We start from the raw sequence: 23,801 nt of genomic DNA, 5'->3' as shown, positions 1-23,801 counted from the left end.
ATATCAGAGCATAACATACAGAATTTTTCTTTTATTAATTAATTAAGTTTAAACGCAGCGAATAAATACAACAAAAATCTTCTAAGCTAGTTTTTCTATTATTACACATTTCAGTAAGTTTTATTCAATTTATTTTATATATCACTGCACCTATTTTCTATTCTAAATAATGGCCGAAAATAATCCCTGCTCAACATATATTGTGGTATGACAACATTGTAAGGGAACAAGAATAGGACGAAGCAAACGAGTCGCAAAACATTCTGTCAAAGTTGTTGCTGTTTTCGACTTCTATGCATAGGAAAATTTTTTCGTTTCTCGCAATAAAAGAATACTACACAAAAACAAAGAAAATGTTGTAAAGTTAAAACCAGTACGAAACAACTAAACTTTCATCGATTGTGGCTAAGTGGTAATGAATAAATCGAAAAAGTTAAATACGCAGCAACGGCCACAGAAAAACCACGGCGTAGAGACTTTAAACAGACGGTGTAAACAGAAATAGCAAAAAAAAAAGAACGAATATAGCAGAAGTAGTTTTCTATAAGGAATTGTGCGTCCATTGCCAAGTTGTGTGAAGGACAATTTTTTATCTGATTTACTAACACAACACAACATTAGCTTAGCTAACGTACTCAACGGTGGCGATGGAAAATTTGCAAGGGCGTAACACCAGCGGTAGTAATGGTACTCTATTCAAAAATAATTCTGACACAGAAAACTTAAGTGGTGGTCGCTGTAACAAATCGGCGCATGTAGGCGCTGGCTTTGTGGCAACCAAGCCTTTTACAGCGGTGCAGGACGAATGCAATTGTCTCGGTGGTGGCGGTGTTAGCGGTAGCAGCACCAGCTGGTTGTCTTGCGGACAACAACATATAAACAATAACAACAATAATAATTCAACGGATGTGCAAAGCAAGTGCAATGTCGGCATAACAACAACGACAGCGATGACGGCCACAGTGAATATTGCAACCGTAACGTTGGCAAATGTGACAACAGATGCGTCATGTACCGGCATCGGCCAAATAACTGCTGGTGGTGGTGGTGGTGGGGGCGAAGTTGACAGTTGTGAAAGCAAAACAGTTGGGGTTGCACGCACGGGTTTTGGCATGTCCGATAGCATGAGCTTGGCAGGTGCCGTTGAAAAAATTAACGGCGGTACAGAGTTAAAGGTTGACAATTGAATTTTATATAAATTTGTTTTGTTCATTAAATTATTATAAACATTGCAGCTAAATGGCGGGGCTGGCATCACGATAGACACACCTACATCACCACAGGATGCAATGGCAGCCGCAGCCGCTACGCCCAGCGATTTCCATGCTTGCAGTTTTGATGTATTTTCAGCCGCTGCAGCTGCAGCTGGCGCAGTATCGCGCAGCGCTTCGCTTAACAACTCCACCGAAAATCTGAGCTACGCGAGTGATAATTACTATGGTGATGATTTATTGCTGTTAGAAGGCGATGATGATGTAGACGATGTGGATGTTGATGCCGAAGAGATTTCCCTCAACTCGGATGATTGTGTTTACGCATATCGCGGAGATGGCGCCGATTTTGATCTCGCACTGGATACTATTTCTGGACGTGGGCATGGTACTGGAAATACCTGCATGGCGGATGACGAAACGGACTTTTTAGAAATGGATTTTGAACCGGATCCTTTATCAGAAGTGGAATATGGCTCTGTAGAGACGGCACCTGGGCACGCCGACGCTTTTCTAATGCAACGTGATGCCTGCCATTTGAGTGGACGCCATTCAGCGACGCTGGGACACTACGGTAATGGCGCTGCTGCTGCGCAAAGACTTCTTTTCAGTTCGCCAATCGATGATAGTTTGCCACCGCCACCCGCTAAAACGCTGCAATCCCAACTAATGATCAGCAAGAACTTTGCCCGAATCACCATGCATTTAGATCAGATCAAGGGCGAGAATGGCGACAGCGATGCCTACGAGCATGTGCAAAGTGATCGCGCCTCTGCGTTGGGCATGACCGATGATACAGTGGATGCGGTGCCAACCAACAAAGTGCTTAATGCCGCCCACTCGCTGCCCAATGCGCTACTCTCGAATTTCGGACGTGATCTACTGCACGTCAAGGAGGAGGGCAAGTCCAGTCCATCGAAAGTGACAGGTGTGTTAAAAAGTTTTTAACTTTTATGGCTCAGCAGTTCTTATATAATTTTTTTTACATAGGCGCCAAACCGAAGCGATTCTCTACGTTTTCTACATCCTCGTCCACATCTTCCAAAAATTCATCGAAGTCGCGCAATTCGCTGCGCTCAACATATGCGTTGACCACGCTTTGTAATAGCACAAGCTTTGACGAGCGGAGTGCCAGCTGTGCCGAATTTCGCTGCTCCGCGCCCAAGGTCGGCATGAGCACTGAAAACTGCATGCGCGCCGAAGCCCATCTAGTCAGTAACACAGCCACGACAGCGACGTCCAACGACTGCGACGATCTGAGCGTGAACGACGACACGTGTCTGGATTGTTTGGAAAAGGAATTTCTCGCAAACACCATCGGCAAGGCCATCGACACGAATGATTGCACACGCTGTCGCAAGCGCAGCAGCAGCAGCATCGCGCTTTTTAAGCGCGCTACGCACGGCTCGTCGGCGGGCACAGCGCGCTGTCGCAGCGGCTCGCCATTGGTACTGCGTGACGCGCACGACGAGTGCATGCTCGGCACAGCGATCGGCGATTACTTGCAGCCGAGGTGTGTGGACTGGGCTAGCTCGGCCTTTCGTGATATACGCATGATGAAGGACGACAGGTGGCTGGGCGACAGTGTTAGTTGTGATGATAGCGGACCGTGCGCTGGCGATCCGAAGTTAAAAATTAAGCCGCGCGTGCGTACTCGTGTGCGTGCGCGCACCTGCGACGCTGAGGTGTTGCAGCAATGCAAAAGTGAGGAGGACGCGTCGGCGCAGCAAAGACGCGCGGCTGCGGGCGATAGCGGCTTCGACAACGAGCTTGTGAGTGTTTAGCAAATGCATGTGTGTGTGTGTGGTATGTAATAATAATGCATTTTTAAACTCCGCAGCTGTTGAAAAACTTACTACTGACTGAAAAGGAAACTGTTACAGTTGCCACTTTAAATTTAAGCGAGGAGTTGCTAGTGCAGGCACTGGTGAGTGCAAATTTCAAAAAATATTGAAAACATTTTTTTAATTATTTTTGTTAACAATTTTTTTCTTATCCAGGATAAACTTCATGTACCATATAATTTGGAAATTATCAAATCGCATCTTTTTTACGTCTCGAATACTGCTACAACGACTACAACAACAAAAACAACAACGCAAATGTCCACAATGCTTGGCAAACAACAAAGCTTGAAGGAATTCAAGGACCTAAAGCATCTGCTGTTGCACGAATCGAAGAAACATGGCAACCATCCAAAACTGAAGCGTCTGATTGAGCTGGCCACGCGGCAGCAGGTGGAGGTGGAGTTTCAGCAGGTAACAGCGCTATTCCTTATCGGTTTTAAGCCTTTAAATAATGGAGTTTGGTTCCATACAAATATTTTTATACCCTGAACAAAGTATACTTAATTTGCCGCAAAGTTTGTAACACTCAAAAGCAAACTACAGAGACTCTTTAAAATATATATTTTAACAATGAGCGCGACGAGCTGAGTCGATAAGCCGTTCCCACGACAGTCGGATCTACGTAACCGGAACGGCTCCGGTTTTCTTATCCGGTCAGAAAGGACTCAACTATGCAGAATTCTGCTGCTACAACAACAACTGAGTCGATTTCGTCATGCACTTCTGACCGTCCATCCGTCTGTCTGTATATATGGGTTCTAGTCCGTCAGTTTTTGATGTATCGATTTCAAATTTCGCGCACGTCCTTTTCTTCCCAAGATGTTGATCATATGTGGGAACCGTCGATTTCGGACCACAATAGCTTTTAGCTGCTACACAAACCGACTTATCAGAAGCAAGTTTTTGTATGGAAAACTTTTTTATTTGTTCAGATATTCTAACAAAATTTAACATGCATTTTTGCCCAAGAAAACGGCACAATCTCCGAAAATATCGTTCAAATCGAACCACTGTAGCATAGAGCTGCCATACAAATTGAATGCCCAACATCAAAATCTTGTACTGAAAACTTTTTTATTTGTGAGGGGTATTATAGCTTGATAACGTTTGTTTCTTATTTTTCATATATTTTAAAATTCAAAAAATATTTTTTGCCCCTTAAGGACACGAAGGACAACGAAACCGCATTTGTGCCGCTCAAAGTCGCCGACATACTGCAGCAGTGGGTGCGCACGAAGAATCTCAGCGTGCTGCAGCACTTAGACAAGCGTTTTGTCGAGGCGAACGTTTTGGGTAAACACCTTTTTTACTTTTCTATAAACCTTTCTTTAACAAAATCTCATTTGCTGCAGGTAAAATCGCCAATATTATACGCCAGGCGCAGCAGCGTTGTACACCGCGACGCCCACTGCCCGAACACATACTGATACCACAGTATTATCCTGCCGGTGTGCTAAGGCTTACAAGAAAAACTTAAATTTTTTTTGCTACAATAAGGAACTGCGATTTGTATGGCTGTTTTACATAAATTTAATTTGAAATACAAAACCAACAAAAACTTATATGAATTATTATGCGCGCTGCCGTAGGCCAAAATAATCATACATAATCACACGCAAACACACACTGCGCTTGAACGAATGCAATATTATTACTTAAAACCTAAAACAAAAACAAAAAAATTTACAGCATATATACAAGTACATATAGTATATATACATATATGTATATATATGCCAACTGCTATCGACTTCTCGGTGAAAACCGTAGCAAAGTAAATCCAAGCAGACTTAGAATTACCAATACATATTACAATGACATAAAGCAACTTATACGCATAAACCGTTTAACTGTTTGTATGTAAATATAGCAAATATGATAATGCAATTGTTTAGAATTTGTTTTGTTGAGACGGCGTTTAACCAAAAGCAAGAACGAAAAACGCTCTGTGGCATTGCATGTAATGTTAATTTATTCCTATAACTTATATACTTAGTAATATACATATTATTATATTTATATACTCAATGTTTGTATGTATAGCAAAGCAACATAATATTAACGCAAATTAAAGCTATTATAATTAATTAGGCGATAGTGTTTAGAATGTTGTAATTACACAAATACCCATAAACACACCCACACACACACACTCAACCCAGCACACCCATTTGCACCAGCATTAAACGAATATTGAATAATCTGCAGCATAATCTCATACATTTACATATACATACGAGTATGCCTATGTATTAAAGTTATTGTAGAGTATGTCTAACATACGCTTATGTGGAGCGCCAGCGCGCGCTCCTTTTGACCCACACACACACACATTGAACTCATTGCAAAAAATGGAAAACATAAATGTATGTATGTATGTCTGTTTGTTAAATGATATTACAAAAATAACAACAATATGTATGTACGTATAGTGCTGATTAGTGCGTTTAAAAAACAAATACATACGCATATGCAATTTATCTCATGCTCTCACTACTTTTTTTTCCTCAATCATCCGTTGCAAGGCATTGGTTGGCTCTGGTCGGAGGCAAAAGTTTGAAGACTAAATTAAAGCTTCACAGGGACTGCAATGGCTGATTAAAAGCAACACATAAATTTTTAAATACGCATTCTTCACATACATTCTTGCTAAAGTTTTTAATAAAGCAACGCTTTAATCAAACGAGTTGAGGATATTATTTTATGGAGTTTTTGTTGTAATCAATTTTTGATGAAATTTATGTGTATACTTCGAGGCATATGCGGTTGAGTAAACGCAGGTAACTTTGCTTAGAGAAGCTAGGAAGAAGCATTTATGGAAGGTATGCCTGAGGTGAGTAAGTTAGGTTGAGTTGAGCTTAGATGATTCAGTGATCTTAAGATTAGCGGAATGATGTATTATTTAGGAGATTTAAGAGCAAAAAGTGTAATTAGTTAAGTGTGGTGAGTTTATAAGTGGTGAATTTAGGTGTGGGGAGTTTTCATGATATTTTAAATATTATATAAACATAATATTGTCATAAAATAAGTAAATAATATATTGGTGAGAAATGCTGAATTTGCCTGTTTTGAGTTAGATTATTGAACTTAGTTTTTGTGATAAGCTGAATTATGTTAGCTTTAAGAGTATAAGTTGAATTAGTTAAATTTTATGAACTTAAATTTGGTGGGTTTCTTTGATACTATGTAAACATAGAAATGTATTTAATTAAATTAGTAAGTAATACGCTAGTGACATTTGGTGAATTTTCCCGTGGTGATTAGGTATGCTGAATTAAGTATTGGTGATTCAGTCGTCTTAAGTTTAACTAACTTATGTAAGCTTTAAGAAAGTAATTATCATTAGTTAGATATGGTTAATTTAAAAGTGGTAAGTGACAAATGTGAGGTGAGCTAGGTATGTTGAATTAAGTCATGATAATACAGAAGACTGAATGAAGTTTAGCTGAATTAGAGCTTTAAGAGAATGTTATTAGTTACAAGTGGTGAATTAAGGTGTGGTGAATTTCTTTTTGCTTCAGATATCATGTTAATGTAAAAATATAAGTAAATCAGTTAATAACATGTTGCTTAGATGTGGCAAATTTGGCTTTGTCATTTAGTCATCTTAATATAAGTGAAGTTATGTAAGCTTTAAGCGGAAAAATTTCATTAGTTAGGTGTGGTGAATATAGAAATGGTGAGTTTAAGTGTGGTGAGTTTTTTTATTCTTTATTTCTTTCTACACAGATCTGTGATGCTGATCTTGAACTATACTCTTTTCTTCAATCAAATTGCTCACAAGCTATAAGCGGGACTAAGAGAGACTTAAAAATATAAATATAAGTCTCAAGTTATATATTTCAGACTATAAGCACTATTCATTTAGAGTAACAATTATGCATTTTATACTTTAAGCGCCTAAAATGGTCGCCTGAGTGTATTTGGTTTCGATACTTGTCTGGTAAAATCAGAAAAATAACCGGTAATTCTTGTTTTTGTAGTAATAGATAAGTATATAGTATGTAGATAAGGATCTCAAAGGGTTTGAATTCCAAGCCCTTGCGCACTTAAAAAATTGTCTTCTGTTAAACATTTCGTTCTTCAAGGATCGTTTTCCTATGTATGTATGTACTTATATAATTCCTTGGACTTCCGTTGTATTTGTACATATACATACATATATACCGGTTGTGAATACCCTTAGTCCCCTCCATCTTTTGTGCTCTCCAACGAATATACACAACAAAAACAATCAAAAATTTTCCATCAAATTTTTTTTTTTTTGAAAATTTGATTATCAAGAAATAATGTAAACTTCAAAAACGCACTGCGAATACACAGGCGATGGAACCAAGTCGCACGAGAGTTTGCATTTGTTATTTAATATCGACATTTTTAATTGGTTTCTTCATCTACATACTGGTCTCGAGTAATTTGGAGAATAGACGCAAATTCGGCCGATTGCGTGAGGAGGTCGACGAGATAGCGGTGAGTCGAAATTGGTTTTGAAAAATGTAACTGAGTTAAAAATTAATATTTTCTATAACCCAACCGATGCACTGACACATCCACAGCACGTTGTGCTGCACACGGCGCCGGGGCAAGGTGACACAAAGCACTTAAATGAGATCGTTGACGGCATACTGAAGAAGCGACTGGCCGGCATCTGGGATGACTTGTACACGATGAAAAAGCAATTGCGGCTCACAGAATGTGCCGGCCGCACGACAACGACCGCAAACACCATGACGGCAGAGGGTGAGGGCGGCGCCTTAATGGAGCGCACTGTGCCGGCGCGTATCAACTATGCGGCGGAGGAGTTGGGCGCCAAGGTGCAGGATGTGAACGCCGAGCCGCTGGATGGCGGCAATCTGGTGCGATCAGTGCTCGGGCTGCAGTACAGCGCAAATCCGCCTATAAATATGCTAAGGTCCGGCATGGAACCAGGCAATTGCTTCGCTTTCAAGCGCGCGAAGGCGGTGGTGACCATCAAGCTGGCGCAGGCGGTGAGTAATAAGAGCGGTTGAGTGTTTTGAGAAATTTATAACTGTTTTACCAGCAGATATTTGTGGAGAGTTTCGAGTTGGCGCATCTGTGCAAGGACAATGCGCCCAATAATGATACAACGAGTGCGCCGAAGGAGTTCGAAGTTTACGTAAGTATTCGGGTGACTTTAGTGGGCGTTATGAGGGAGTAGAGTTTAGATTGGAGGTTTTGAGCGAAAGACAGAGACACAGAGAGAGAGATGCAGCATGAGCTTTCGCGCATGTCTCCTAAATGTAGGCAACGCAATGTGAAGACTGCAAGAAAACTGAAAAGCACTTTAAGTTTTATTTTCTTCCATTACAATATATTTAAATATTCAACTTCTACAGGGCATCACCGCTACTTCATCGAAAGAAGCGAAATTTGGTGACTTCACCTACACAAATCAGCATCCGCCTGCGCAGAATTACGAGGTGAAGAGTGAATGCAAATACCTTTACATGCGCTTCAAGTTCAAGTCGAATCATGGGCATCCGGAATACACCTGCATCTATCGGTAGGTTTTTGAAAAGTGAAAAACTTTCGAAAAATACAGAAAAATATTATTTTGAAAGGAAGGTTTTCGAAAGAGTAATATTTTCGAATAAATTTTAAAAATATTTTTTTAAAAAATAGAGAAAAATATTTTAATATGTAGGTTTTTGAAAGAGAAAATTTTCGAAAAATAAAAAAAAAAAATGTAAATATTATTATAAAAAATAAATTTTAAAAAAATATAGAAAAAAATATTTTAAAAGAGGGGTTTGAAAGAGAAGATGTTTCGGAAAAAGAGAGAAAAAAACTTTTACTAATATTTTTTTAACATTTTTTTTTTAATATTTTAATTATATTTTCTCCCGACAGCATTGCAGTCTATGGGCGTAGTCAGAAGTGAGCAATAGTTGGCGCGTTTTCGAGCAGTAAGCAGCTAAATGGCAACAGGCTTTAAGATCATTCACATATTTATAGGTTTTATCCCTCATATAGGGTATATAATATACACATGTATGTATGTATATGCGATAAATAGTATTTATTACAACTTTTTTATGACTCAGGTAAAATATTTGTTAAAGAAAATTGTTAACTTTTCTTGCTTACACTTATGTTTGGTATATTTTTTAGACCATTATTAAAACCTATACTGAGAAAAACATTTTTCTTTTGCATAAGTGCTATGTGAATTGTATTTTTTATAATTCTTGTAATTTATTCCGTTAAAATATATTAAATGATGATTTTAATTCAAATTTAGTATTTTTTTTATTGGTTTGTCATTTCTTTTCTTACAGTGTACTTAGTTGACTTAATGTTCAAATTTAAAGAGACGTTTTTTTCTAAATAAGGCTCCTCGAATTAACCTCTACTTTTGGTAATCTAAATTTTCCTTATTTATTTATATAACTTTTTTTGAACCAGTTATCGCTGTCTCTCTTGTATATACAGATATACTATACATATATATGCCTGCATTTACAAGATATTGCCCTGAAATTTTGCACACATTCTTTTATCCTCAAGAAACTACTCATTTGTCGGAATCGCCGATATCGGACCACTATTGCATATAGCTCTCATAGAAACTGTACGATCGGAATCAAAAGCTTGTATGGAAAACTTGTTTATTTCACAAGGTATCTTCTTGTAATTTGGCATGACTTGTTATCTCAGGCATCCTAATAAGTTCTGAAGAAATTATATAAATCGGACTACTATAGCATGTAGCTGCCATTCAAACTTTCGGATCAAAATCAAGCTCTTGTAAGGGAAACTTTTTTATTTAACGAGATATATTGACGAAATTTGGCTTGGATTACTAACCAAGGCGATGCTACAATCTGATAAAAAATTACTCAGATTAGATAACTATAGCATATAGCTCCCATATAAACTGATTGACCTTGAATGGAAAATTGACTTATTTGAAGAGATATCTTCACGAAAATTGGCACGATTTATTGTCCACGGCAATGCCACAATCTCCGATAATATTGTTCAGATCGAATCACTATAGCATACAGCTGTTTTACAAACTAAACAAAATCAAAATGAATGTCTTTTTATACCCTTTTATTATAAAATAAATGCATCAGTGAAGGGTATTATATCGCTGAATCCGCTTTTTTTTTAATTATATAATATTTAGCTATATACAAATAGTATATACGTAAAAAAATTAAATTATTTTCAAATTCATTTAAAAAAGTTTAACTTTAATTAAAATATTTTATTAACTGTATGCAACACTTTTATTTCAAATACTGGGAAGTGATTAATCCATACACACAGTATCTATATCTGTGACAGACACACATGTATCTATGTATCTACACCTACCAGCGCTGGTAACAGCTGTTCTGCTGCCGAAATCCCACTATTCCAAACAAATGATTGATGTACTTTTACTCTCATATATACACACATATACATATATGTATGTATGCCAGTGTATATGCTTGGGGTGGTGTTAAGTTGTTTATATCGTTTGAGTATGCACATAAATACTCACATAGCTATGTACATACAAACACGTCCGAGTATTTTGGAACGAAGTGTTCATTAGAAAGTGGCGAGCGACGGAAGTGTTGAGTGCGTGTGCTTTGGTCTCTTTATATAATTTCAAAGTAAAAATGCTAATTGGCACAAAATAATTATACAAATATTTATAACGAAGTGTATATTATAGTGAATAACAAAAAATATTTAGTAAAATTATGCTTTTGAAGCAGAAATGCTTCGCGGAAAAAGCCAATTGTTGGGCAGAACATTGCAAGACGATTTTTTTACCACTTTTTTTAGCGCTGTGAGAGTTTTTCCAATGGGGAGAATCAAATCTCGCTCATTCCAAGTGCGAGCACATAAAAGTGGTAACAGTTCGGCGGTTTGAGATGCAGATACATACAAATACAAATGTATAAGCGGCGTATATATGTATATGAAGATGCAAACAGTGACGAGAAAAATAAAAATAGTGTAGTCAAGAGAATTTTTGAATCGTAAAATAAATTAAAATTTCCCTTTTTTGTTAATTTCTTCGTCCAATACGACATAAAACACGATTTTTTTCTTTTTACTTCGAAGGGTTCGACCACTAGGATTGCAGCGCCCTTCATAACTTGTTGCTAGATCATTCGAATTAAACAAATCAAGATACATTTCTTTGATAATAGTTTTCCCCAGGTAACACCGAAAAAACTTTCGAAATTTCAGTTAATCACCTTTTTTAGAATAATTTGAAGGAACAAACTCTATTTTTTGCGGGATAAAACCGCCTAATTGTTATTATAAAATAAAAATCATTAACAAAAGTAAAAGTAACTCTCCGGTGATAACTCAAAACTAAGTACAGAAGTATTTGAAAAGAATTGGTGCAGTAGTTTTGAAGTTAGAAGTTTTCTGGATCTCCTTCGTTGCGGTTTCAGTTTGCTGAATTCATATGGAGCCTAATCAGATGCCGCCCCTAATAGGATTATCTAAGCGATATATGACTCTAATTAACTTGTTGCTATGTGACTATTTGAATTAGATAGGCAACGTGATCTAAGTCACCCGTTTAGGCACTTAAGGGAGCAAAAGGTTGAAAGCGGTTTTGAGAGATGGTAAAGGAACAAAATGAGTCAGCTGTTTAGTAAAAAAATCGCGAAAAACCAATGCAGTATGACACGGCGTATTTGAGTGAGTTTGACACCAATGTAGAGTCACAAATATTTTTTCAAAATGGTTTGAGCTGAGTCAAATGATACTCCCATATTAGCAATGAGAGCACTAATTGTCAATTGTTTGATGGCCGTCTAGCGCTGTTAACGATTGCTCGGTCCATTTTGAACTCGTTGCACCACTACTAAACGTTTTTTTGATGACCGAAAGCGTTCCGCAATATTTCAAACGTGTCAGCACAATATAAATTTTTCCGCAAACAAAATTTTAAGTAAGTTCATTGTCCAAAAAAAACCACCTTTGTAAAAATCGAAAAATTAACCTTTGGTTGTTTACAAAAACACGTGTAACTTGGAGATATTTAAACCTTTTGCGAGTTTTTCAGCTCGTTGGCCGGTAAGGCCGCCAGTATGCTGGTGCAAGCCTTTTGAATGGCCTCTACGTCTTCTACACAAGCATCACCGAGTGCTAATATTTACCTCACCACAGTATTTAAAAATGTATACATACATATCTGTATGTATAAGTTTTCTGAGCGCTTGCGAGAGAAGTCATAAATGTAGGTTTTCCAATCAATGAATATACACACTTATACACATACATACGTATGAGCAGAGCTGTTAACAAGCGAGTCAACTCACGGCTGCCTACATTTGCTTTCTACCAGGCGAACGGCGCGGATGCATTCAACTGCAGAAAGAACACACAGTTTTGTAGCTACTTTGAAGTGCACTTCATAAGCAGAATACAGAATTGTATACTTTTAGTTGAGATTTTGCGGAAACGCTAACAGAAAGTAAAATCGGAAATATTTACGAATATAAAACGGAATACAAACTAACGGTGGCAAAGTATTTTCGTGTTTTGTGTACAGTGCGAAAGTAAAAAAGTGAAAAAATACGAATACGTGAAAACAAATATAAAGTAGTTGAAAGTAAATACACCTAAGCGTAAGTACATAGATACACACATACCTATGTATGTACGTGTATGTATGTATGTATGAACAAATAGTGGCAGAATAGCTGTGCTCATTGTGTAATGTCTACGAACTCGCACTAAAGTACCAAAGAAAAGGGTTAGCCTCGTTTACCAGCAGTCCCTGAATGAGCTCGCAGGCAAAACGTCAAAAGTTGCTAACAACAATTACAAATACAAAATAATAACAAGAAGTAACTAGCAAACTAGACCAACCAAACAAGTAAAGAGCAATTAGCGGAAATCGATTGCGGGCGCTGTGAATTTTGTAAAGATTTCTTAGCCAGTTGGTCTAAGCGTCGGGGCGGTCGTTAGCCTTCAGCAGCGCTCACTCACGCGCCACAAAGCCACAGTCAACAAAGCCGTCAGGCCGTCAGTTGGTCGGCCATTGGCGTCTGACAAGCTGAATTTTCATTTCTCTTTTGTGCATTTTTCCGCTCATTTGTTTTGTTGAAGGGCTCACCGCAAAGTAAAAATAAAAAACTAAAAAATATATTACCAACATGCGCTTTTGTAATTAGTCTTTGGCAGCAAGTAATTTTGTGCACGAGGAAGGTACTAAAACGAAGGGTCCAATAAACACAAAAGAAAATTCATAAAACGAGCAACAAAAGGCATAACTAAAGAAAATTGAAAAAAAAATAAAGATACAAAGTGAACCTACTTACTTAAGAAGTGCAGTTAAAAGAGAAAAGTGTAAAAATACACAGTAAACAAACAACGAAGCACCAGAAGAGCTTAAGCGCCAGCTTAACGGTTCTAAGAAGCATCACATCCTCAGCACATTTCTGTCAACAGTGGAGAAGAGTGTAGTATACATTAACGAAAAATCTCAACAAAAATGGTGCAAAAATTCCAATCGCCCGTTAGGGTCTACAAACACCCGTTCGAGTTGGTTATGAAGGTGAGTAAATACGGCCAATATGGCGTTGACATTAGTGCTAAGGCAGTCTGACGTTATTGACGGATGTTCGCCCATTTTACGTAATGTCTATTGTGTGGCGTGAATTATACGCTATTGCCTAGATTAACAATAATAATAATGTTAATTTGCTGGAAATTATGTCACTTAATATTTCTTGGTAAAATGTGTTTTTGGGAGGCTATGGGTTGTTTTTCTTGAAAGCGTCGCTAACGTGGCTATATGTTTGATTGATGAGGCAATTATTGATATTCTCGTCTGTACTTTGTCTGTGACAATTTTGTATTAATTTATTTAATTAAATAGTTTTAATAAGATTGAATAGAGATGTTGTGAGCCGAGCAAGTATAAGAGTGAGGCAATCTCGGAACTCAAGCGCTTTCCGGGTTTCATTCCACCAAAATTAAAACCTTTCGGTACAGGTCCGAGTTCACTTAAAAGGTCAAGATGAAAGAACTGTTATAGGAAAACATTCGTTTCTAAACTTTTGGTTACACCGTGGATATTTTTAGGCCGTTTTTTGTTGTTGGAATACCCTTGTTGAATTCCGAATAGAGTTGACATATTGATATATTTAAAACAACTGCGTCCAAAATACTCCGGACTCCTTTATCGACAGTTTGACCGGCCGGAAGGAATTCAGAGTGCACCAAATCTCGTTAATCGAGGACAACTGTCAACATAGCCTTGCTTTAACCTGCTTGACTAGTTTTTTCGGCTTCAGCTCACTTTTACCACAATATTCGGTCGATTGATCTCTGTTTCTGGGTCGTAAGCATAGATCCAAGTCTGATCGCCAGTAATTATTTTGATCATCAGTTGATGTTGATGGCCGTACTGGGCGTGGCTCGGCGTCAACGCATTCTTGACTCTCCTTGAATAATTTGTACTACGTTAGCGGTGTCTACGCCAATAAAGAAGACAAAGATATACCTACTTATAGATAGTTGAAAGGGTCTCCGACGTTTCCTTCTGCATGGAACCAACTTCGTGGCAGGGTATAAACGCAACAAACCTCATCTAAGCAACTAATCAATAGCATTCTCTTGAGTTTATTATTTGGTCTGCTGATTTGTTAAGATCTAAAGAAAGTTCATAGGAAAATGTCAAGCAATTCAAGTCCACAGATGCCTTATGCTCATATATGTCTAAAAAATATGACATTTTCTCTGCTACATTTCTGCTCAAGAAAGTCTTGGCAAAGATATCCCTTCCACTTAATTCAACGAGTTTTGACGCTAGTTTCCTAAGTACTTACCAAAAGTAATAGAAATAGAAATGACAGTTTCGTTCCTAGGGTTTCTTTTTGGAAAATTTTTAATGGGAAAATAAAGTAAATACTCACGTCATGAAGAAAAGAAGAGAGGATTTGCAATTAATTTTGTTGTTACTAAGTTTGACAGTTTGTTTCGTCCTCAACATTACGTGACGCAATCTTTCTTCTATTAATAAACTAAATTACTAAATTTTGCACCTATGTTCGTTAGTGGGGCCAACCCATGGCAAAACTAAATGGAAATATAATATTCTCTGATAATTAAAACAGGAAACCGTTTCTATGTTTATACACAGCAAAAGGGCCAGAAGTGGTAAAAAATCGATTATACCGGCATTACATTGCCAAAATCTGGTTCGTCCATATTTAGAACTTAGCAAACACGTGAAACCGACGATGTGATAGAGTAAGCTAAATAACAAAAATAGCAAATACAACTAGCTCATTATTAGACCATATATTTTCGTAAATATTTTGATCATAATTTACAGTAGTTGGCAACAGCCAAGGTTGCTTGTCTCTCAGCCGCTTTTGGCGTGGGTAATTAACATTGGCTACTCAACGTGTACACTGTGGACACAATGTAACGGTGTATGCTTACAGAGGGTGATACATTTGAGGTTCCCTACTTTTTTAAAGAAAAATCTCAGAAATTTCAAGTTTAATGGGGAATGTTTATTACCATTCAAAAGAACATCCTTTGGCATTTATTTTTTGAAGATTATCTCTTTCAAATGTTGGTCGCGGTTACATCTCAGATAGTCTATCCATTGAGTCCAATTCTCGATGACTCGTTCGAGCCTTTCGACTTGTAACTTAAAATATACACGTGTGATGTTTTGCTCCAAGGCCTAAATCGAAGCTAGATTGACCGCATAGATTTTAGTCTTTAAACATTCACACAAGAAAAAGTCTAATGATTTTGATGGCCAATCGACCGGCCGAGAACGTGGTATTATCTGCTCACGAAGTGTTCTCACAATAAATCCATTGATTAATGCGATGCAGGAGAAGTGACGCCGTCTGTTAAAACCAAATGTCGTCGAGTTCACGAGCTTCAATTTCAATGCTCAAATAGTCGGTTATCATGGCGCGACTGACGCCATTGACGGTTACATTCTCACTGGCATAATTTTCGAAAAAATATGGACCGATGATTCCACTGGCCCAAAAACCACATGAAACCGTTGTTTTTGTCAAGATAAAATGGCACCTCTTGAATCTCTCCAAATGCTCTTCGTGCCAAATGCAGCATTTTCGCTTGTTTATATATCCATTGAGCCAGAAATAGGCCTCATCACTGAAAAAAATGGGGCTCGAAAACGTGGAATCTTCTTGGAACTTTTCAAGAGTCCATAGAGAGACCCGATGTCGCTTGGGAAGGTCGAGTGGGCTCAGTTCCTGCACAAGCTATATTGTGTACTCCTTCAGCTTAAAACCTCGACGTGAAATGTGTCAAGTCGTTCCAACTTCAGTCCGAGTTGCTGCGAACGGCGCCGAATCGACTCTCCACGGTCTTCGAGTACACTCTCAGCTGCGGCGGCTATATTTTTTTCACTGCGTGCTGGACATGGTCTATTTGGTCGAATATTGTCAAATAATGAATGATGAGACTCAAAATGTGTGATAGTGTTGCGAATAATAAACTCAGTGAGCCGATTATTTTGACCATAAGTTGAGGGAAGCGCGTAAAACACATTCTTTACAGAACGTAATTTTTCGTAATATATGTAGTTGAACGATTTGTAAACGTTGTTCGGGCGTAAGTCTTTCCATGATGGAATGCCAAATAATACTGACAACTTAACACGACTCACGCGTGTTCTGTCAAAAAAAGGCTATTGAAAAAAGTACCTCTATTTGGATCACCCATTATACAAATTATATACATAATTTTCTTTTTCAAACTAATAAATCAACACAAACTCTTGTTAAAATATTGTTCTGGCAAGCAAGCTATATTACCCAACAGCTAGTCAAGGGTCTCTCATCACATTTTCATATTTATCAGCTAAACAATGGTGATAGTAGTTCGTATATCCGGCTTTGTCGGCAGCTACTTGCAGCAAGCAGTATAAGTGATATGTAAATTAGCTGCTCATTAAGATGTTTTCATGCAACGCCATGCATTATCTCATTGTCGGGAGACAACTGTTGTAGGGAAACCAATTATTGTTGTCGCTTTGCATATCATTTGCTAGTTTGCAAATGTAAAATTTGCATTCCATTTTGAATACTGACACTCATAATTTAAACTTATTTTAACATTTCGTTTAACGGAGAGTTGGCGAAAGGCAATCAACATACAAAAACAAAATATACAAACTAACAGTTACAATTATTATGTACATACAAGTGTTTGCGCAATAAAAGAGATTTAAAAGCGGCGAACGTCGACAATTATTCAATTTGCCACTAAAAATGTCACTAACTGCAAATAAACAAAGCCGCACACACATGCGCGCATATAACTTGTATGTGTGTTTGTCATATTTTGCAATTATTCGAATTTAATGCTTTTTATGTGTGAGTACAGACATTAATAACGGCATATAAGTGCGATTAAGCGCACCAGGTGGGCTGCTCCAGTGCGTGAAAGCGCCACTCAGTCGGCCATAAACACACAATCGTAGACCTTCGGTCCACAATGATCGTTATAGTTGTTGTTTATGAAAGGCGACTGCGGAAAATTACGTAGAAATATTTTTGTTTTTGTTTTTATTTTTTGTTTTGTTTAAAGAAATACACGTGTTTTCGTTTAAGAAATTACAAATTTTCAGACTAATAATACATGAGTATGTACATAGTAGCGATTTTAGGAGCAAGTGGAGTTACTACAGGGTGTGTGTCTTTAAAATTGAGAATGGACGAGCGAACTCACTATTTAAATATGATTAATAACACAGGAAGGAACCTCGTAAAATGTTAAAGTAAAATATCGCATTATTTTATCTTACATTTGTTCTAGCCTCTTTGAGCTCCCTGTTCATATTTCTTAATGATGGTATTAATCCAGCTAAACATTTGGATCCGTTCAGGTTATATAGACCTGACTACCATAGCAGCATTTTCTTGATCTTGATTAACTATACCAACTGACTCGGGCCATCAAAAAACATACTAACATATTCACGTATTTTACTACAAATATTTATTGTCGCCTTCAAAATGGGTTCTTGAGTCAATACGAGCAGGTCAACGCTTAATTCAATTTTCCATACACTCGTCATAAGTCTCCACTTTGATGGTGGTCATGGTGTTCAGTGCCTTCAGCGATTTTTGATTTTTTGGTTTCGGCTCATTTTTGCACTGCCATTCACTAGATTGTTGGACTGTTTCTACGGCTTACTCAAAAGCCTATCGTGACTAGTATTTAATGAATGTAGAGTCCTACCTTGTCGAACAACTCTTTTGAGACCTTTACTCGATTACATCTTTGCAATAGTTCTCAGTTCTTTTGGTATGAGTGTAGCATCGACACGCTTCATACCCAAAACATTAACCAAAACGGTTGAGGGCTGCCAAATACTTCACAGTGACGTGGGGACCAAGTGGCGAATGCGACGACTATTTGTTGGAGCTGATTGTGGGGCCCCGCTTTTTATGGGTAAAGCACACTTAAATTTCAATCGTCGGGCATGCTTTCGTTCGACCATATTCTACCAAGAAGCTAATGCATTTTTCTTGTCAGTTCTTTGAACGCTTTGTTGTTCTATAGACGGGTAATTGCTATTCGAACCACATGGCCGGGCAATGGAACGTCTGATCCATCATCATAGATTGGGAAATCGGGTTCACCTTCTCCTGGCGTTGTACTTTTACTGCCTCAGCAAGCTGGAGGCGTGTTCCCTCCATAATATTAGTATGCTCTGGGCATCGGTCACTTGATCCTCTTTGCGGGATTCTACAAGAGTCTGCTCCGGTCTTGAAACTTTCCACTTCCCTCTTTAACTCTCGGTATCTATCCCATCCCGCTCGTGTTGTGGTCGATTGTAATGTTGCAATGTAGGCGGTCTGTTTTCTCTTCACTACGGCTCGACACTCCACATCGTATCAGCTGTTCTTTTGCCTCTTCCGAAAACCAATGGTTTCGTCTGCAGTTGCTGATGAGTGCTCTCAGAGAGCAGGCGTTCAGCTTCTCAACGTCGAACCTTCCTTGCTGCACAGAGGCTGGTGAGTACCTTCGTTGCAACAAGATAGTGGTACGAGTTAATGCCAGGATCTCGAAGCGTACGCGCTTCTAAAATACTGGAGACGTGTTTTCCATCTATCACAACATGATCCATTTCATTGGTTGCTTTTCGATCCGGAGACAGCCAGATATGTAGCTTGATAAATTTAGTTTAGGGCTTTGGTGAAGTCGGTCAGCCCTTCATCATGGAAGCTGAATTTACCGACCGTAGTACCAAAGGTGCCTTTTTTCCCACTCCCGCCTTCTTTGCCCTTCTTTTCATAGGTGCGCTCCAAATGCTCATACATAGAAGACATCTTTGCACACATCGTCCTTTTCTTCCGTCAGGGCGTGGGCGGTATGTATAATTACAAAATATAAATTTTAAATGTCTTTCCAAAAAATTTTCACGTCAACTCTGAAAACGGTGCTTAGAGAAAAACTAGTATCAATTTTTTGGAGCATATACATATATGTTGAAATACTTGGGGATATTCAACCACAATTTCACAGTTGGGGGACTTTCAAGTGGTTCCAAGGGTTTTTCTAACTTCAACAGCTACTCATGTACTGAATGCGGCCATAAAAGCATGCCACCACACGTAGCACCCTGTGTGCATCCGTGCTGCGCGTGGCTTCTCGCTTATTTGTTAATCACTTCGCACATGCAGAGCATTTAATAAGGCAATTATTGGCGAAAAATGTTTACTTTTCGTTGGAAAACTGTATTTTTAGGCAGCAGAAAGAAGAAGAAAATCTCACGCAAACTACAGACGCCGATCTCTCATAAAAAAGCTGATATATAACAACAAATACATATCAAATAAAAATACAAAAATATTCAGTTTATTTTCGGCACTCACAGCTCGTTTGTAACGCCCACACTTCGGCTAAACGAATTTGCCCCCGCACGCAGAAAGGATGCCAATTAGCGTATTTATCATATTTATTTTTATTTATACACTCATGTGCTAAAAATTAACCACATATAAATATTTACGCATAACTAAATGCGAGCTTCATAAATTATATCACATTTACATGCAATAAAGCAATGAAAGCAGCAACAACAAAAATGCAGTAGAAATGCCAAAAGGCTGAGATAAAAGTGACGGAAAAAAGATTTCATAATTTTTTAGCTTTTTATTCTCGTTATTGTTGTGCTGCGTTTGATGTTGCTCTGCGTGTGACGTAGAAAGAACTCCTCTCAGCAGGTTTCTATCGATGCGTGTGTATGTGTGTGTGCGTGTGCGCACATTCATGGTTATAGTGTAAGTATTTTATCGCCCATATGAGAGTTTTCGACATGAATATTAATATATAATAAAGTTATGTGAAAAAGTTTTGCCTCGTAAAAAGCAGGAAGCCGGAAAATTGTACAGAAATTGTTGCAGATGCTCGTTGCTTGTGCGAGAAATCGTATTTGGCTATAATATGCATAATCATAATGCATAATAATAATGTAATGATGATGGCAAATTAAGGGAGCAACACACTCTGCAATCAAGTTCAGCTTTTTACAAGACATACGAGTATATTTACATGCATATGTACATAACTAGATAATTGCGTGGGATATTTGCAACGGTCAGTGCTTTTCCCATTTTTGCCGAACGGTTTCGTATTTGTTGTGGGAATCAGCAGGCAAGAGCTGAGTGTTAATAATTTAGAGATCAGAATGTTCATATGAACTCAGTTCTTCCGCTGAATGTCGGAGGGTTACTGAATGTGGCTGATGCTTGTAGAATACTCCCTACAAAGGTTACATACATTTTAAGTACGAAGGAAATTGATTCTCACTATTTTGATTCTAATCCGTTCGTCTGTCTGAGCAAGCGATAACTTGCTGGGGAAAAAATTTATTGAACCAATCATAACAATTCTTTAAAAACTTTCAAACCAGGCTCTTTCTGCATCGATGCAGTGCTGCCAGGGCGATATCCAAGCATTGAAGGCGTCACGGAAGGCATTCTCCGGAATAGCCTTGAAAGCCGAGGTGCATGCTGATTGGATTCCCTCTGGCGTCTCAATATGTTTGCCTTTCATCTGGCTTTGGAGGCAAGGAAACAAAAAAGTCCGGATGGGCCACATCTGGGTTGTAGGGCGGCTGCGGAAGAGTTGAGATGCCAGCCTTGGTTAAGTAGCTCTTCACAAGAAAGACGGTGAGAACCGGGGCGTTGTCGTGGTGCAACTTTCAATCGGCTACAATATGTTTTTGGACCCGATTGACCTTTCATTTGAGTCTCTTGAGGACTTTCACGTAAAACTTGGCGTTGGCCGTTTGACCAAGAGGAACAAATTTATGGTGAACGATGCCTTTGATGTCAAAAAAGACAATGAGCACCGTTTTCACTTTGGATTTGAAGGCCAGGTCTCCCAGCACGGTCTTCATCAGCGACCTCTTCTCGGCCCTCCAAAAAGGGCCTGATGCCACATCACTTCTTGCTAAAGCAACATCTGGGCAAGCCTGGCTAATCATATCAAAAGTCCTTGTCGCAAATTTACCGAGTTTCTATGTCTGAATTTGGCATTCCCGCGAATATTATACGGCTGTGTAAGGTGACGTTGAGCAGCACTAAGAGCTCCGCCATGATCGGGAAAAATCTCTCCGTGCCGTTTGATATTAAGCGAGGTTTCAGAAAAGGAGACTCCCTATCGTGTGACTTCATCAATCTATGTATTGCTGGAGAAAATAATACGAGTCACAGAGCTAAATAGAGTAGGTACAATCTTCCAAAAGAGTGTTCAGCTATACACAGTGTGGGTCTGGTTATGAATGACCACTTGGCTCCCACGTCACTGGGACTGGTATTAGCATCATCAATGTCAGCCTCGAAATTCAACGCAGAATCACTTTGCCAACATGTGCTACTTAGGACTGAGTAGGCAAATGAGAAGTAAGGCCCTCTCTCGACGAACATCGACTAAACTCTATAAGTCACTCATTATTCCCGTTCTGCTATATGGTGCAGGGACATAGACGATGACCACATCTGATGAGTCGACGTTACGAGTTTTCAAGACACAGATTCTGTGGAAAATTGTTGGTCCTTGACAACGGCGAATATCGCATTCGATGGAAAAGACATTGATTTAATTCAGCGAATTAAGAGACAGCAGCTTCGCTGGATAGTTTATGTCATCCGAATGGACGAAAACACTCCAGCTCTGAAAGTATTCGACGCAGTATCTGTCGGGGAAGCAAAGAAAGAGGAAGACCTCGACTCTGTTGGAGATCTCAGATAGAGAAAGACTTGGTTGCTTTTAGTATACCGAATGGGCGCCAAAGTGCAAAAAGAAGAAACGACTAGCGCGTTGTTGTAAACTCGGCTTTAATCGGCTCTTTTAGTAAAATACTCGCCGAGAAATATATCACTGAACCAAATTTCGTTTTTTATTTATTTACTGTCCTTAAATGTAGGCTACAAACATGCATATAGCATACTTTTCGGCTCAAAATGTACTAGCTGATTAAAGTAACAAAAGTATACTTGGTAAAAATTATACAAAACAACTTTTCATCATCATTATTTCAACGTTTCGAGTTTCACTTATTTCAACTCAACTTAAGCATTTTGTGGTCACGCTCTGCACACACCTGAGAGAATTTGCTAAATTTCAACCATAAAACGCTCAATTGATTTCATTAGTGAAATAAACGACTTGATTGTATGAAAGCACACACCCGGCCATTAACACCTTCATTAGTGCCCCCACTTTGAACCACCGCAACTCTGACACTCAGTCCCTCAGCCACAAAACAAGCTTTTTGCGCATGCAAAATTTGAAAATCTCACTGCGATCATCACGCTGCAGCCGAGTGTTAATTTAACTCAATTTAAGTCCGTCCATTGTAGGCAAATACTACGTATTCAGTACACAGATGATTATTTATGACTACGAATGCGACGAGGAATGTGTGTGAAAGTGTCGTGGCTTTGTTGTCATTTGCTTTTATGTTTATGTATATCAATGCAAATAGCGAATTCAATTAGTTGGATATGAGCTGTTGCTGTTGTGAGGCTTTGTGATAAAGCTCAGCTACGTTATCTGACCACCACATCTGGTATAAACAGCTGACGCTTGCCTACAAACAGACACACATTCATAAGTATGTGAAAAAGCCGGTTCAAACTCGATAAAGTCGCTAAATGGAAAAAATTAGTCGCACACTCGCTTAACAGCTCGCTAAATTCGCAATTCTGTTCAATTTAGCGGCTGCATCCGAAGAGAGGGTGGTGCATACTCGTATGCCGTGCGCTTAGCACAGCATTTATCCAATTATTAGAAACGCAATAATTTGCGCTGTGCGGTTAAAGCACGTTCCAGCTAGAGAATACTCGTATCAAAATTGCTGTTTTCAATAAACAAAATGCACATTAATTTTTTCTATTAATGATTGGCGGTTTGTGCGCCGTGAAAATGCCGCAAATTACAGTTTTCCGAAGCAAAACAATTGTATTTAATTATTATTGCTTTTGGAAGGTGTGAGTGTTGGTGTGACTGTATGTATATGGTTCTTATCATCAGTTCATTAAAACAGCTAATAGCTTTTGCCGTTTACGCTTAAATTGTTTTTATTTTATACTCTGAGCACATCAACACTTTTCCAGTGCTGAATTTCCGAAATATTTGCACGATTTGCGGCATTGATTTCGATAAATGTTAAGCAACTAATTATTTTGCCACGAATTGCTTGAAAACCTTGCATGCGTTGTTGCACTTGTTGTAA

General features: G+C 38.5%; 3 protein-coding genes across 4 annotated transcripts in view; all 3 read left to right on the top strand.

The window, feature by feature from the left end:
• The first annotated feature begins 247 nt into the window (after positions 1 to 247).
• Positions 248 to 4,945, top strand: LOC105232347 (uncharacterized). Its single transcript, XM_011214001.4, has 7 exons — positions 248 to 1,175; positions 1,236 to 2,139; positions 2,202 to 2,983; positions 3,052 to 3,138; positions 3,212 to 3,469; positions 4,222 to 4,351; positions 4,411 to 4,945. The coding sequence occupies exons 1-7, from the start codon at positions 648 to 650 to the stop codon at positions 4,533 to 4,535; spliced, it is 2,814 nt and encodes a 937-aa protein (XP_011212303.2). The 5' UTR covers positions 248 to 647; the 3' UTR covers positions 4,536 to 4,945.
• A 950-nt stretch (positions 4,946 to 5,895) lies between these two features.
• Positions 5,896 to 9,259, top strand: LOC105232346 (SUN domain-containing protein 3). The gene is made up of 5 exons (XM_011214000.4): positions 5,896 to 7,528; positions 7,615 to 8,046; positions 8,103 to 8,195; positions 8,416 to 8,582; positions 8,930 to 9,259. Exons 1-5 carry the CDS (start codon positions 7,385 to 7,387, stop codon positions 8,958 to 8,960), a joined length of 867 nt encoding a protein of 288 aa, XP_011212302.2. The 5' UTR covers positions 5,896 to 7,384; the 3' UTR covers positions 8,961 to 9,259.
• A 3,099-nt stretch (positions 9,260 to 12,358) lies between these two features.
• The window catches only part of LOC105232344 (protein real-time), a 37,535-nt gene continuing 26,092 nt past the window's right edge, over positions 12,359 to 23,801 (top strand). Inside the window, exons 1-2 of one of the 2 annotated variants that reach the window (XM_049446431.1) lie at positions 12,359 to 12,672; positions 13,157 to 13,604. In XM_049446431.1, coding sequence (XP_049302388.1) covers positions 13,542 to 13,604 — 63 coding nt within the window. In that variant the 5' untranslated portion in view covers positions 12,359 to 12,672; positions 13,157 to 13,541. Of the gene's footprint in view, positions 13,605 to 23,801 lie in introns of both variants that reach the window. The other variant, XM_049446432.1, reaches the window with a different exon arrangement.

Source organism: Bactrocera dorsalis, chromosome 1, assembly GCF_023373825.1.
Source record: "Bactrocera dorsalis isolate Fly_Bdor chromosome 1, ASM2337382v1, whole genome shotgun sequence".
In the NCBI taxonomy this organism is placed as follows: Eukaryota; Metazoa; Arthropoda; class Insecta; order Diptera; family Tephritidae; genus Bactrocera; species Bactrocera dorsalis.
Note: the sequence above shows the minus strand (reverse complement) of the source record. Positions and strands in the feature narration are given on the sequence as shown.

Bases quoted from the DNA above. Each gene is read 5' to 3' on its own strand.
- LOC105232346 (XM_011214000.4), top strand. From the start codon at position 7,385: ATGGAACCAAGTCGCACGAGAGTTTGCATTTGTTATTTAATATCGACA. The intron at 8,047-8,102 runs GTGAGTAATAAG...TTTTACCAGCAG, and splicing joins CCATCAAGCTGGCGCAGGCG to ATATTTGTGGAGAGTTTCGA. The intron at 8,583-8,929 runs GTAGGTTTTTGA...TTCTCCCGACAG, and splicing joins GAATACACCTGCATCTATCG to CATTGCAGTCTATGGGCGTA.
- LOC105232347 (XM_011214001.4), top strand. From the start codon at position 648: ATGGAAAATTTGCAAGGGCGTAACACCAGCGGTAGTAATGGTACTCTA. The intron at 1,176-1,235 runs GTTGACAATTGA...TAAACATTGCAG, and splicing joins ACGGCGGTACAGAGTTAAAG to CTAAATGGCGGGGCTGGCAT. The intron at 3,139-3,211 runs GTGAGTGCAAAT...TTTCTTATCCAG, and splicing joins AGTTGCTAGTGCAGGCACTG to GATAAACTTCATGTACCATA.